Below are 12098 nucleotides of genomic sequence, written 5' to 3' on the forward strand. Positions count from 1 at the left end.
AAAGACTGAGGGTCCAGTATTTTAACCATCGCTATTCGGCTTTCCGGTGAACTGGGCCCGCCTCGGCTCGCGTCACCTTCAAACTCATACTCACACGTGCGAACGGGGTTGGCAAATGGAAAGCAAATGCGTACAAGTGTGAGAGACCCCTTATCACGTGTCGGAATTTTATCTCTAGCACGCCGTCCCTTGTTTCATCCACATCAGATTCGGTGGGTCGCACCACCGACGCGGCTGGGCCGAACCCGACCTGTATCGGCCTTCTGGTCGCGCTCGTGCTCGCCACATCGGCGTCGGCCGACCCTTCCTCGATTTCCTCTCGGCTCCGCTCGTAGAAGCTACGTCCTCCTCGCTTATAGCACGCCCGCTCTCTTTCTGCCCTTTGCCTCTCGCCTCCGTGACGGGCGACATCTCGGTAGAGTTGTAGGCGGTCTAGCCATGTCGAAAGCCCGGGTATACACCGACGTCAACGTCCTCCGGCCCAAGGAGTACTGGGATTACGAGTCGCTCACCGTCCAGTGGGGGTAAGAGCTGGATTATCTGAACCCTAGCGCAGAATTAGCCCTAGGTTATGTTTTCCCTCTTTTGGGCGCTCTCTTTCTTGATCTGGAACCAATTTAGCCGGTTCACGTAGGCGTGCTTCTAGCACGTCTGGCATATCGATTGATGATTTTCCATCATAATCTTCAATCTAGATGTTGCGTGTTCTTTTCTCGTCTGTTGATATTATCTTTTTCGTTGTTCTTGGTTGAATAGGGAGCAATACATGAGTTTAGATGCAAGGAAGGGTTGCAAGAAAAGGAAAACTGGACCTCAAGAGAAAAATTAGGTCTTTTTGGTCAACTGAGGAATAGGAGAGAGGAGCCGACCTGGCCTTCATACAATCCAGGAGATCTCCATCTTGGATACAAGTTGTTTGGTGCGTAATTCATGTGAGATCCTTCACCTGCAATCACAAAGGAGGATAAGAGAAACGCCCTCCATGACAAAGTCAGTGACTGGTGGTGATTGTAGCAGGAAATGTAGGGAAAGAGGTGAAGAACATGGAGGTGAGCAGGAAGAGGAAGGTCCTTTGATCAAGATGGTCAGCTTCCTTTATACCTGTAGGAAGGGTTCCCCTTTATCTCAGAGATTCAATGCCTGCCTGCCCGCATGTGTGTGGGTGAGAGGCAGCCTCTAATGGCATGCCGCCCTTGTCAAATATTGTTTCCTTCAGGTTGAATGGGGAGGTAGTTAGGAGGCATCACAGTCGAGTTGAGCCACTCAGTGATTGTTGGCTATTGGGATGCTCAATTGTGTCTAGTTATTATTGGTTGTCAAAGGGGCCTGTTGCTTTTAGCCATCATCAAGAAAGAAGAGCATATAGGAGACCAAAGGCACCAAAATTTTCCTGGGGTAACTAGTAGTATATCAGATATGTTTATTTCAGATTAGGAGATCATAGGTGGTAATGGATGGTGTCAATCCTGCTTATTAATTGTTCTTCATCATAGATATTTTTGTTGTAAATTGCTTATAAAGTGTTTTATACTTGATACAGGATCACTATGGTTCCTTAAAAATTGTGACCCAAATAACAAAGGTTACTTTGTGAATTGTGGCAATCTATCTTCTTATTCCAAGCATTGGCTATATGTTTGTGGGGCTTATAGAGAAACTAGTTTTGAGTCTGTAGAGAACACAAGGAATCTGACATGGTGGAATAGAATGTCAGCAAATATGACCTAACAGAATAATTTTATGAGCTCCCAAGTCTATTTCTTTTCCATTTCTCAACTAATAACTCTGATAGGAGAATATAAAGAATAAAGAATTAAGATAGAAGTGCTGATATATCAGTTTCTTGGGCAATTCTTATCAAACAAAAATAGTAGACTTCATAAAGCGAGGAATGGTTATAGAAGATTTACTATTGTGATAGCATCAATATATTTTACTATTTATCTGGAGACTAGCAGGTCTGCTTGACTTTGTGACAATAATATTTACAGAACCACTCATGAAATTTGTTCTGACCTTAGCACAACTCACAATATGAATGGTCTCATGGTGCAGAATTAGTGGTTGCTGGTTCTTGTAAGGTTAACCAAACAATTTGACAGTTCTAGTAACTGACCAAGTTTTAGAAGATCAAAGTCAGATTCTCAATTCAGATTTTTCTTTGCTAATTGAAGCTACTCTGATCATGGAAGATCAAAATTGTTTGGCAACAATACTTTGAAAATTGAAGATACTTCCTTCTAGAGTCAGCTACATGGTTTTGCAGCTTTTTTGTCATCTTCATAGTTCATACATTTGCACACGAACTCATTACTGTGATCGGGGAAAACTTCTAATTGTTTGGGAAATAAATTAATGATCGGGGAAAACTTCTAATTGTTTGGGAAATAAATTAAAGATAATTACATTCAGTGATTATACCATCCTTGAGGTTTTTGATGCCATTTCTGATGTTGTATGATATGTTCTATTCTTTCTTAATATGTGTGCTTGCATATTTTTTTTATATTGATATTGTAGTGGTAGTTTTGGATTAGAGGATTATACCTCAAGGTTCCATGGTAAAATTGTTCCATTGTGATCTTGGTGTCAAGGGCTTGAATCATAATAAAGAACCATTCTTTTCAGAAATAAGGCTGCATATATTTGACCACCAGATCTTTCGTTGACAGAAGCTTCATGCACTTTGTCCTGTTGATTATCTTTTTGGATTCTTGCACATGTTCATAGTATGTGTACTAAGCTGCTAAGAATTTTTGTAAAACTGATCACTAAACACTAAACAGTTTCAAAAACTGTTGTGTGTGTGGTGGTTTCTTCAGATCTTCATGTTCATTACCAATGACACGAACAAGCAGTAATATTTCATATTCAGTTGGAAGAGAAAAGAAATATCCTGAATGAGGTTCAAACTATACTTTTCTTCAGAAATCAAGATGATTATGAGGTTGTGCGAAAAGTTGGAAGAGGGAAGTACAGTGAGGTCTTTGAAGGCATAAATATAACCAATAATGAACGGTGCATTATCAAGATCCTGAAGCCTGTTAAGAAAAAAAAGGTATTGATTCATATGCTGATATCCATTGTTCTATTATTTTGTTAATTATCTTAAGTTTTTCTTTCTGTAAAGCCCTATAGGTACTTTTTTCTTATTTCATTGCTAGAAAATGAGATCTATCCTTTTATTTGTTAATAACATAGTAGCCTGATAGAGAAAAGTATCATTTAGATGCCTTATGTGATTGACATGCAGTCAGATTCTGATGTGCACCTGGAAGTTAGGTTAAGCCAATAGAAAGTAGGATTGATCATATGTATGCACCATTTGAAACTATCTTCTTACATATTCATCGTATAGAACTCTCTTTTCTTTATAACAATGAAGTTGAAAAATCTGGACCTATGAAATGCATCAGCTGCACCAAAACTCCAAAAGAAGGGTGTCAGCTGACAATCCATGTCATGAGTTTGCAGTAGATGGCTTGAAGATCAAATTAATAGTGAATTTCGTTGTTATTCTCATGATTTGATACTGTCTTATTTTTTTTCTTCTTCTTGTCTTTGCTTAATATGTCTGGGAAAAGAGAGACTACATGAATTTATAAAACTGATTCTCCCATTTGATATCTCTCTAGTACTATGATGAAGGACAAAGAATTTTATGTGTTTCACAGTTTTTTTTGTTAAAATTTTTTGTGGATTTACTGGATAATTTATTTCTTCATTATTTTTGTCGCTCACTCCAAGATCTTCAAATTAAGTGTATCCATTGTCAAAATATTCACATTCACATGAAACAAATTATATTGTGATGTTTTCTGATGTGGATTTGTATATTATAATTACAAGGATTTTTGCCTTTCTTTGTTATACCCTCTGGATGAGAGTGATTGGTTTAACATTGATTCATGGCCCTATTTTCCACAGTAATAGAATTCTTGCTTATGATTTCCATCAAGAAATTTTCTTCTTTCACATTATTTAATTGGAATGTCCTTCCTTCCTGTTCTTTTCTTAAACTAGCTGTTAGTGTTTTATTGTCATGTTTTATCTGTTCCTACAATTACACCACCATTTGTAAAAACTTTTGGCTGAACTGGTGTTTTTACATTGTTCTGTTGAACTTATTTTTCTTGTCTCCGTTTGCAGATCAAGAGGGAGATTAAAATACTTCAGAACCTTTGTGGTGGTCCAAATGTTGTGAAGCTTTTTGATATTGTCAGAGATCAGCAATCAAAAACTCCCAGCTTGATATTTGAATATGTTAACAGTACAGACTTCAAAGTCTTGTACCCTACACTGTCGGATTATGACATACGATACTATATCTACGAACTTCTTAAGGTTTATTATCTGGACCATTTTTCAATATGACCATGCATGCATCTTTTTACATGCTCATCTCCTGAGATATCAAAATTTGTGACTGCTAAAGATTCTGTAAAAAGTGATGTATTTCACAAATCATAATGGGCATAGTTAACTCATGACAGCTTAGTAACCTCACATCTTTATTGCTGATCATTGAACATTAAGGTTTTGAAGTGCTGCATGGGTGCGAATACTTCAGGTTTAGTTTGTTCGCAAGGAAAATGGAAAATGCATTTTTCCACTAAAAAATCTTTTCCTTGAAATTGTATATGAGTTGGTTGAATTTCAGGGAAAGAAAATGAAAACTGTTTTCTGTATTTCTTCATGTTTGAGATGCAAGAAAAACTAAAAGTCATAAGCAGGTGGTTCTCAAACTAAAAGAAAACTAAAAGATAACTTCCTATAAATCTGGAAATGCTTTTCACAAATTTTGGGCTTCCGTGTAAAATGAACATCAGAAACAAAGTTTTCCTAAAAAAATTTCTTTTGTGAAGCTATCTGTGCAACCAAACATGCCCTACAGATAACTAATCTGCATGTCTAAACCATTGGAAATAGACGTGTGAATGAAGAAATTGTTATTCAAGAAACTAACTTGGGTGTCTCAGCTAGCCTACAATGTAACTTGCCTAGACCATGATGTTGACAAATTTGTATTCATATGTCCTAACGAGGATGATTAAGTTCATGTGTTAAGTCAATGTATATATCTTCCTTGCAGTTTAGCATTTGCATATTAGTTGGCTAAGATAACATCTATAATAATTGTACACTCTTTTTTTTTTGGGAGCCTAATTACTTCAACAAAGTAGAAACTGTAATATCTTCTCCAATTGTTTTCAACTATCAATGTTACTTGTTTCAACTATAATATGTAAGGTATATTGAATCGTAACAGATTAAGAAATATTTTTGAAATTATTATTTTTAGTTTATCGCTCACGGCTTAGGTGTGTAGGGCATTGTTTGTCCTTTAAGATAGGTCTGTCACCTAGGGTATTTTTTGGGCTTTAAAATGGGTCTGTCACCTGGATTCCTTAGTCTGTTTGATAACTAGAATTAACTAATGGGAGGAGATGGTTACTATGGAGTTTGAAATCTGGTGGAATTCATGGAAGCAGCAGCAAATTAAATGTTGGTTCTTGCAACTGGAGGACATTCAGTAATGTGTTTCTCTTTATAAAGGCTTGTTGCATGGGTTTATCATTTGCTTGTGATAATAGTTCATTTGATGACTAGAAGGATCAGGTTAAGAAGGAGCATAGAGGTTGGTGAATGTCATTGCAGAAAAAGGCAGTTCGATGCTTTATATCATAGGTAACTGCTTGATGTGCCACTCTTAATAAAGTTTTATTGGTTGGTGATCCCATATGCTGCTAGTGTTTTTTCCCTGCTTCATTATTGGATCCTGTTAGATGAAGGCTAATGTGTGTTGATAATCAGGATAGGAGATTGAGTTTCAGACTACCAGAAGATTAGAAAATCTTGTTTCTAATTACAGGGATTGGGATATCACTAAAAGCAGTTTGGAGTTTTAAAAAGGATTTTAGCCAACTTGGTCTTATTTTCATTGCCTGCAGAGCTTCTAAGTATTGGAATAATCTTAAGCATAGCTACCAAGTGTTGGGGAGCTCTCTGGTTTGATACTCATTGTCTTTAAGGGTTATATAAGTTATCATACTGCAGAATTATGAGTATGAGTTATAATCATAAGTTTTTTTAGTTAATGCATTCATGAGAAAGATATTACTGCCTGTTGTCTTTGTATTTTATGAAAATTGGCTTCTTCCTGATCTAGCGGTGATCTTTAAACTTCTGAATTTCTCCTTTAATCTTATAGATTTATTAAACAACAAGAAGAATACATATTTTGGTCTTTCAGTGAGCCCATTTGCGAATGCAATGAGCAAGCATTGTTGCTTAGTAAATATTTTAGCTACAGAAGAGAAAAAGTACAAGTGCATAACTGATGCTGCAAACAATTTTGAACTTGTACAACCATGATATTGTTGTGCTGCTTCTGTGTTACTCAAGTAATTCTAATTGCTCTCTTTGATGCTACCACATGATTTATTGTTCTTCATTTGACTTGTGAGTTTTATACTGCTTTTCTAACCTTTTGCACTTCCAGGCACTAGATTACTGTCATTCTCAAGGAATCATGCATCGAGATGTCAAGCCACATAATGTTATGATAGATCATGAGCTGCGCAAACTCCGGTTAATAGACTGGGGACTTGCCGAGTTCTACCATCCTAACAAGGAGTACAATGTTCGTGTAGCTTCAAGGTAGGTTTGGCATGCTAAAGTTTAGATGATCCTTGCAATTGACTATAAAAAAATATTATCTTATGCGTAAGATAATTGTCATGTTTAATCTATCTGCATTTATAAATATAGGATGGGTCATAGGCAGTAGTAATTATTGCCAATTGCCTATTTGGGTTAGTGCATGTCATGCCGACTGTGTGCTGTCACAAGGCATGCTGATATTGCCCATATAAGGGCATCAGACATGTGCATGTGCCTGACTATCTTAAACAGCATCAGCAGTATATTCCATAGCATGCTGGGTGCCTATATTCCTTAGCAAGGCAATTGCAATTATCATTGATTATCAGAACATATTATGGGTAAAATCCTACAAGATATGTATTACAAAGCAAGGATTAGAAGAAATATGTTACTTATGTTAAAAGTCATCCTGAAATATTCACATCTAATACCCAAAAAAGAGATTTACACGCAACTTTTTTGTTCATTCACAAATGCGATGACTTAGGAACCACAATTTATATCTAGACTCTAGAGGTTCCTGTTTTTGAATTATGAGAGCACTTTTGTGGAAAGATCAATTGATATTATGGACGCTGACCAATATTGATAAATCCATTACTTTTTTGTCCTCTGCAGCCTCTATTAAAAGAACGAGCTAGAATATGTCGTAATCTTCATGATTTAACTTTTTAGCCAGACAGCCATTTCCAAGGTGTATTTTGATGTTCTTTTCGAAAAACAATTGGTTAGTGAATAACTACAATTGGTTTAGTTTTGTCAGCCAGACAGTCATTTCCATGTTTAGCTTGTTTCAGGCTCCATGATGTTTTACCACCAGAGGCAAACCTTTTTCTGATGTATGGCAAAATCCTTACATGAGTATATCCTCTCACATATGTGTACCTAAGAAAAAAACCTAAGTTCAATAGGTTACCTGAACCTTGCCTCCTGCTGACATAAGAATGGCTTATTGCCTTTTTCCGGAGTCAGGAGCTCCAGTAATTTTATATTTAACAAAAAGGTCAATCTTGATGTCAAAATGAGTAATTACCTTTTTGTTAAATAGAAAGGTAAATGATATTAAGAAATAAGAAGGAAGATTGGTTTACTTCATTATACATAGATCTAATTAATAATTAGGTGCATCTTCTGTCTTAGTCACTCTTCTTTTATAACTTGCTGGAGGTTCTTGACTGATGTCTCACATTTGAGTTTCCAAGAAAGTGGCATCCTTCGATGCTTTTTAGATTTTTTTAACATTGTAAACAAGACAATCTGAAGTCCAACTGTACCATGTTTTGTACATTAAAATAGTCCCAAATATCTGGAACTGCTGCTCTGTCATTACAAATGTAATTTGGCTTGGGCACCAGCTCTATTTTGGCATTTCTTACATTCTTTGTAAATGTGAAATTCTATGATCTTGTATAAACAAAATGATGAAATTTAAAATGAATTTTCTATTAGGGATCTTGGTGAATATACAATATCTTCATGTTTAATCTCAATTGAAGAAATTTAATGAATTGGTTGGGATCCAGATACTTTAAGGGTCCGGAGCTCCTGGTTGACTTGCAAGATTATGACTACTCCTTGGACATGTGGAGTCTTGGTTGTATGTTTGCTGGAATGGTAAGTGGGAAAATCAATCTAATGAAATGCTTTATTCTTTTAAATACTATTAGCTTGTTCTGTACTATCTGATTCCATCTTCCAAAAAATCGGATATAGTAAACATATCTCTGCTGGTTAATCACAGATATTTCGCAAGGAACCATTCTTCTATGGTCATGACAATCATGATCAGCTTGTTAAAATTGCTAAGGTAACAATCAATTATATTTTGTTGTTTTCGTTTTAGATGTGAAGTTACACATTGCAGTATATACATTGCCTTCAATAAAAAAATGTCATGCTTGTATGTTGATTCTTTCCGAAAATCTACTGTTAGATTATAAGCATACATGTCATGCTTGTATGTTGATTCTTTCCACTTATTTGTTGAAGATGTAATTGGATTATCTTATAAATTTTTTGTGACATCTCATTTAGCGAATTGCTCATGTGGACCTACCATCCATTTTAGTTAGTATACCATGAGGCTTTATCCATGAGCTTCATTACATGGTGATTCCCGGAACTGCATCTACTTGTGGCATAATTTTCCTTTGTTTAGACATTTTAATCTGATTAGGATATTTATCAGCCAGACCTTTTTCCTTATTTTTCTCTTCTTCATCATTCATCTTTTGTCTTCCGAAGCCATTTAGATAGTCAACCACTTATTTGTCATGTGTCCCTATGCTTTGGGCTTGCCAGTACAGTATCATTCGTTGTCTTTATTCACATTTTAAAAGGTTCATAGATCAAGATAAGTTTCAAAATCACTTTGATCAGACAGGATTTGATGGATCAGGTAGTCTTGGAAGATTGATAATCGTCTGACTCAGTTTGGTGAATATCTGCCACAATGGGTGGGACTGGCTATGATCAACAGGATTTGTTTATCCTAGCTGATCCAAGCAAACCTTTACTTGAATCTGATTGATTATGGGGCCTCAAGAGAAATTTGGGCATTTGCGAGTTGTTGTGGCCCATCTCAATCTACATCGGTTTAATTGTATTAAGATTGCATGACACCAAGAATTATCTATCTTCTTTTTCCTTGTCTATTGTCCTTGATGTGGTAGTGGCAAAGTTCGTATTGAAAATGATTCTATTATTGGTTGAAAGGGAACATAACCATATGCAATCCATAATTTGATCAGCATTACACCTCATGGGCCAGATATTGGGATAGTGTTTGGCCTGCATACCCTTGTATGAAGCTTGATCGAAAAATTTAATCATAGTGCACATTACATGCTAACCTTATTTTATATTTTCTGTGGAACTTCAAGTTGATTATCAGTATGCCTAATCTTATTGGATTTACTTGGCTTTTCCCTTGGTTTAGCTTATTAGGTCCTAATTGAAATCTAATTTGCCAGCTTCTTTGTGCCTGTTATTTCCAACAGATAATTTGAATTGCATCCGATGTTAGATTAATTTAAAGAGAAGGGGTGCCCAGTGGTCGACACAAAAGGGCTTGATGAGAAATTATTTGGACATAAAGTTCTTTTTTGCTGGTGGACTGTACCCATCTTTGCTCTGATCTATCCTTTTCTTCTTTTTTCCCCTTCTCTCATCAATTGAAATCCTGCTTTGATCTTATCTCGAAAGGGAAATTCTACCTGGAGCATCTACAGGAAGGAATTTCACGGGAAACTTAGACTCAGAACAGGTTTTGTGCCAATGTATAGCGGTCTGACCCAGGATTTATTTCTGACCATGATATATTTGCACTCAACTAGGTTTCATGAAATATCTTTCTATGAATTGGAACTCAATTTTACAGCAATGGTCTTAGATCTCTTCTATTGGCATGCATGTCTATTAGCTAGATATTAAATTGGAAAAAAAATGAAGCCTATAACTTCATTCTCAACACTTAGCTGATTGACTAAAATTATGCAACTGGGAGGTCTTGATATGGTCATTTTGTTCATTGTGGATCACAATCTATTTCAAAATAGTGTTGTTCCTATCTGATTTCACTTTCTCGCCTAGATACCAGATCTTTCTGCTTTCCATGGTCTACACCCATCCCACTTTGTGATCAGTGCAGCCAAATTGTCAGAGTCTCTATATAGACTTACCAACTATTTTAGGTAGGAGCACAACTGTAGCATGCATAAATAATCACAACAATTTAATGAAAAACATTAAGTTGAAAATAAATCCAAGTTAGACTCAACTTTACCTGAAGTTGGTATTTAAGAAAAACACAGTAGACCAAACCCTTATTAAATCTGGCTCCATCAGTACTGAGGGGAAATTGGAGTTCAAGATGGATGGAGTTACATGATTTAATAATTCCTAGTGGAGACAAATGGATAGTTATACGTGGAAATATAATTAGTATTTGTTGTGCATTATAGTATTCTTGTTGAGGATGGATATAGGTTGGATTGGAGTTGATTCTTTGTTTTTCCAGGTACTTGGTACCGATGAACTTAATGCATATCTAAACAAGTACCGCTTAGAGCTTGATCCACAGCTTGATGCTCTTGTTGGGAGGTACGTTTGTGTTCTTTTTTTTTCATTTTGACGTGGTATCATTGGCTATATGGGAGTTACTTCACTTCTAATGAAAAGGTTAAAATCCTGCATTTTTCACAAAGTATCTTATGCTTGTTCTATGTTCTGCAGACACAGCAGGAAACCATGGTCTAAATTTATCAATGCAGACAACCAGCATCTTGTTTCTCCAGAGGTTTCTTTTTGCACCCTGTTTAAAGCTTTACCATGCTGTACACATCATCTTTTTGAAATTACCTTTGGCTTTTATTATCCTTAATGCATCTATACCCTGTCATTCCATTCGAGTCTTCCATCATGACACTGGCTGAAAATTGGATGCAGGCAATAGATTTTCTTGATAAACTCCTTCGATATGATCACCTGGACAGGCTCACAGCACGGGAAGCAATGGTAGTAATTCTAAACACATTTTTCTTGTGATGATATTACTTTAGTTTCTAGTGAACTGTTCTGCTGATTGAGAGCCGTCTTTCTTATGCCCAACTTTGTGATAAAACTTATCAGCATCTACCAGCAGCATATTTTCAATTAAGCAACTTAATTTAATTCTTTTCCTTCTGCTTTGAGAATTTTAGTTTCCAAAATTTTTGGAGGGACCGAGTAAAATATAATCATCACTTGACAATAGAAGATTCTGAATTAAAAAAAAAAAAATCAGTGATAAGTCTAGCTAAAGAATGGACATAAGGGTGCAAGTAATTTGGAAGAACTCTCATTCTTAGAAGTATGATTGAGTGAACTTGAAATTGTATTGAATTGTTTAGTGAATCAACTCCTAAAGAATCAGCGGAGTGGATATGATTGATCTATCAATAAATGCCAGATTATGGGTTACTTACCAAACTCTATATGACACTGCATACATAGAGGTGTCTGTCTTAATGTTTGTTTCTTTTTCTTGTGCAGGCGCATCCCTACTTTCTTCAAGTGAGAGCTGCAGAGAATAGCAGAATGCGGACCCAGTAAAAGTCCAGGCGAGTTTAACTGCAACTTGTAGAATATCCCGATAATGATATTGATTTGGCGCACCTGTTATTTATACCGCAACCTGTAGTACTCGGATGACGTGTGTTGCTTATAACACGATTTTATTGAGCGTGCGTTATCTTCTGTAGCACTCATCATCATAGTGCTATTGACTAATTATGCAACTCAAACATGGAAATGCATGGTACTCATCTTTATTTCCAGAATTTGTGTTTTGAGCTCCTGCGATCGTTTAGTTGCTTTCTGTTGTTCAGAGGTCAGTCAATCGATCATGGGTCGTCGAACTTTGACCTTTTGGCTATTCCAAAGGTCGGGTGAAC

The 12098-nt window shown here is 36.3% G+C and overlaps 1 protein-coding gene across 1 annotated transcript; it reads left to right on the forward strand.

Annotated features, from left to right (window-relative positions):
- Positions 1–164: 164 nt before the first annotated feature.
- On the forward strand, positions 165–11984 carry LOC135624637 (casein kinase II subunit alpha-2-like). The gene is made up of 10 exons (XM_065128460.1): positions 165–524; positions 2929–3058; positions 4150–4344; positions 6503–6660; positions 8190–8280; positions 8408–8473; positions 10685–10767; positions 10900–10963; positions 11113–11181; positions 11698–11984. The coding sequence occupies exons 1-10, from the start codon at positions 439–441 to the stop codon at positions 11755–11757; spliced, it is 1002 nt and encodes a 333-aa protein (XP_064984532.1). The 5' UTR covers positions 165–438; the 3' UTR covers positions 11758–11984.
- The last annotated feature ends 114 nt before the right edge of the window (positions 11985–12098 follow it).

This window comes from Musa acuminata, chromosome BXJ2-10 (assembly GCF_036884655.1).
Source record: "Musa acuminata AAA Group cultivar baxijiao chromosome BXJ2-10, Cavendish_Baxijiao_AAA, whole genome shotgun sequence".
In the NCBI taxonomy this organism is placed as follows: Eukaryota; Viridiplantae; Streptophyta; class Magnoliopsida; order Zingiberales; family Musaceae; genus Musa; species Musa acuminata.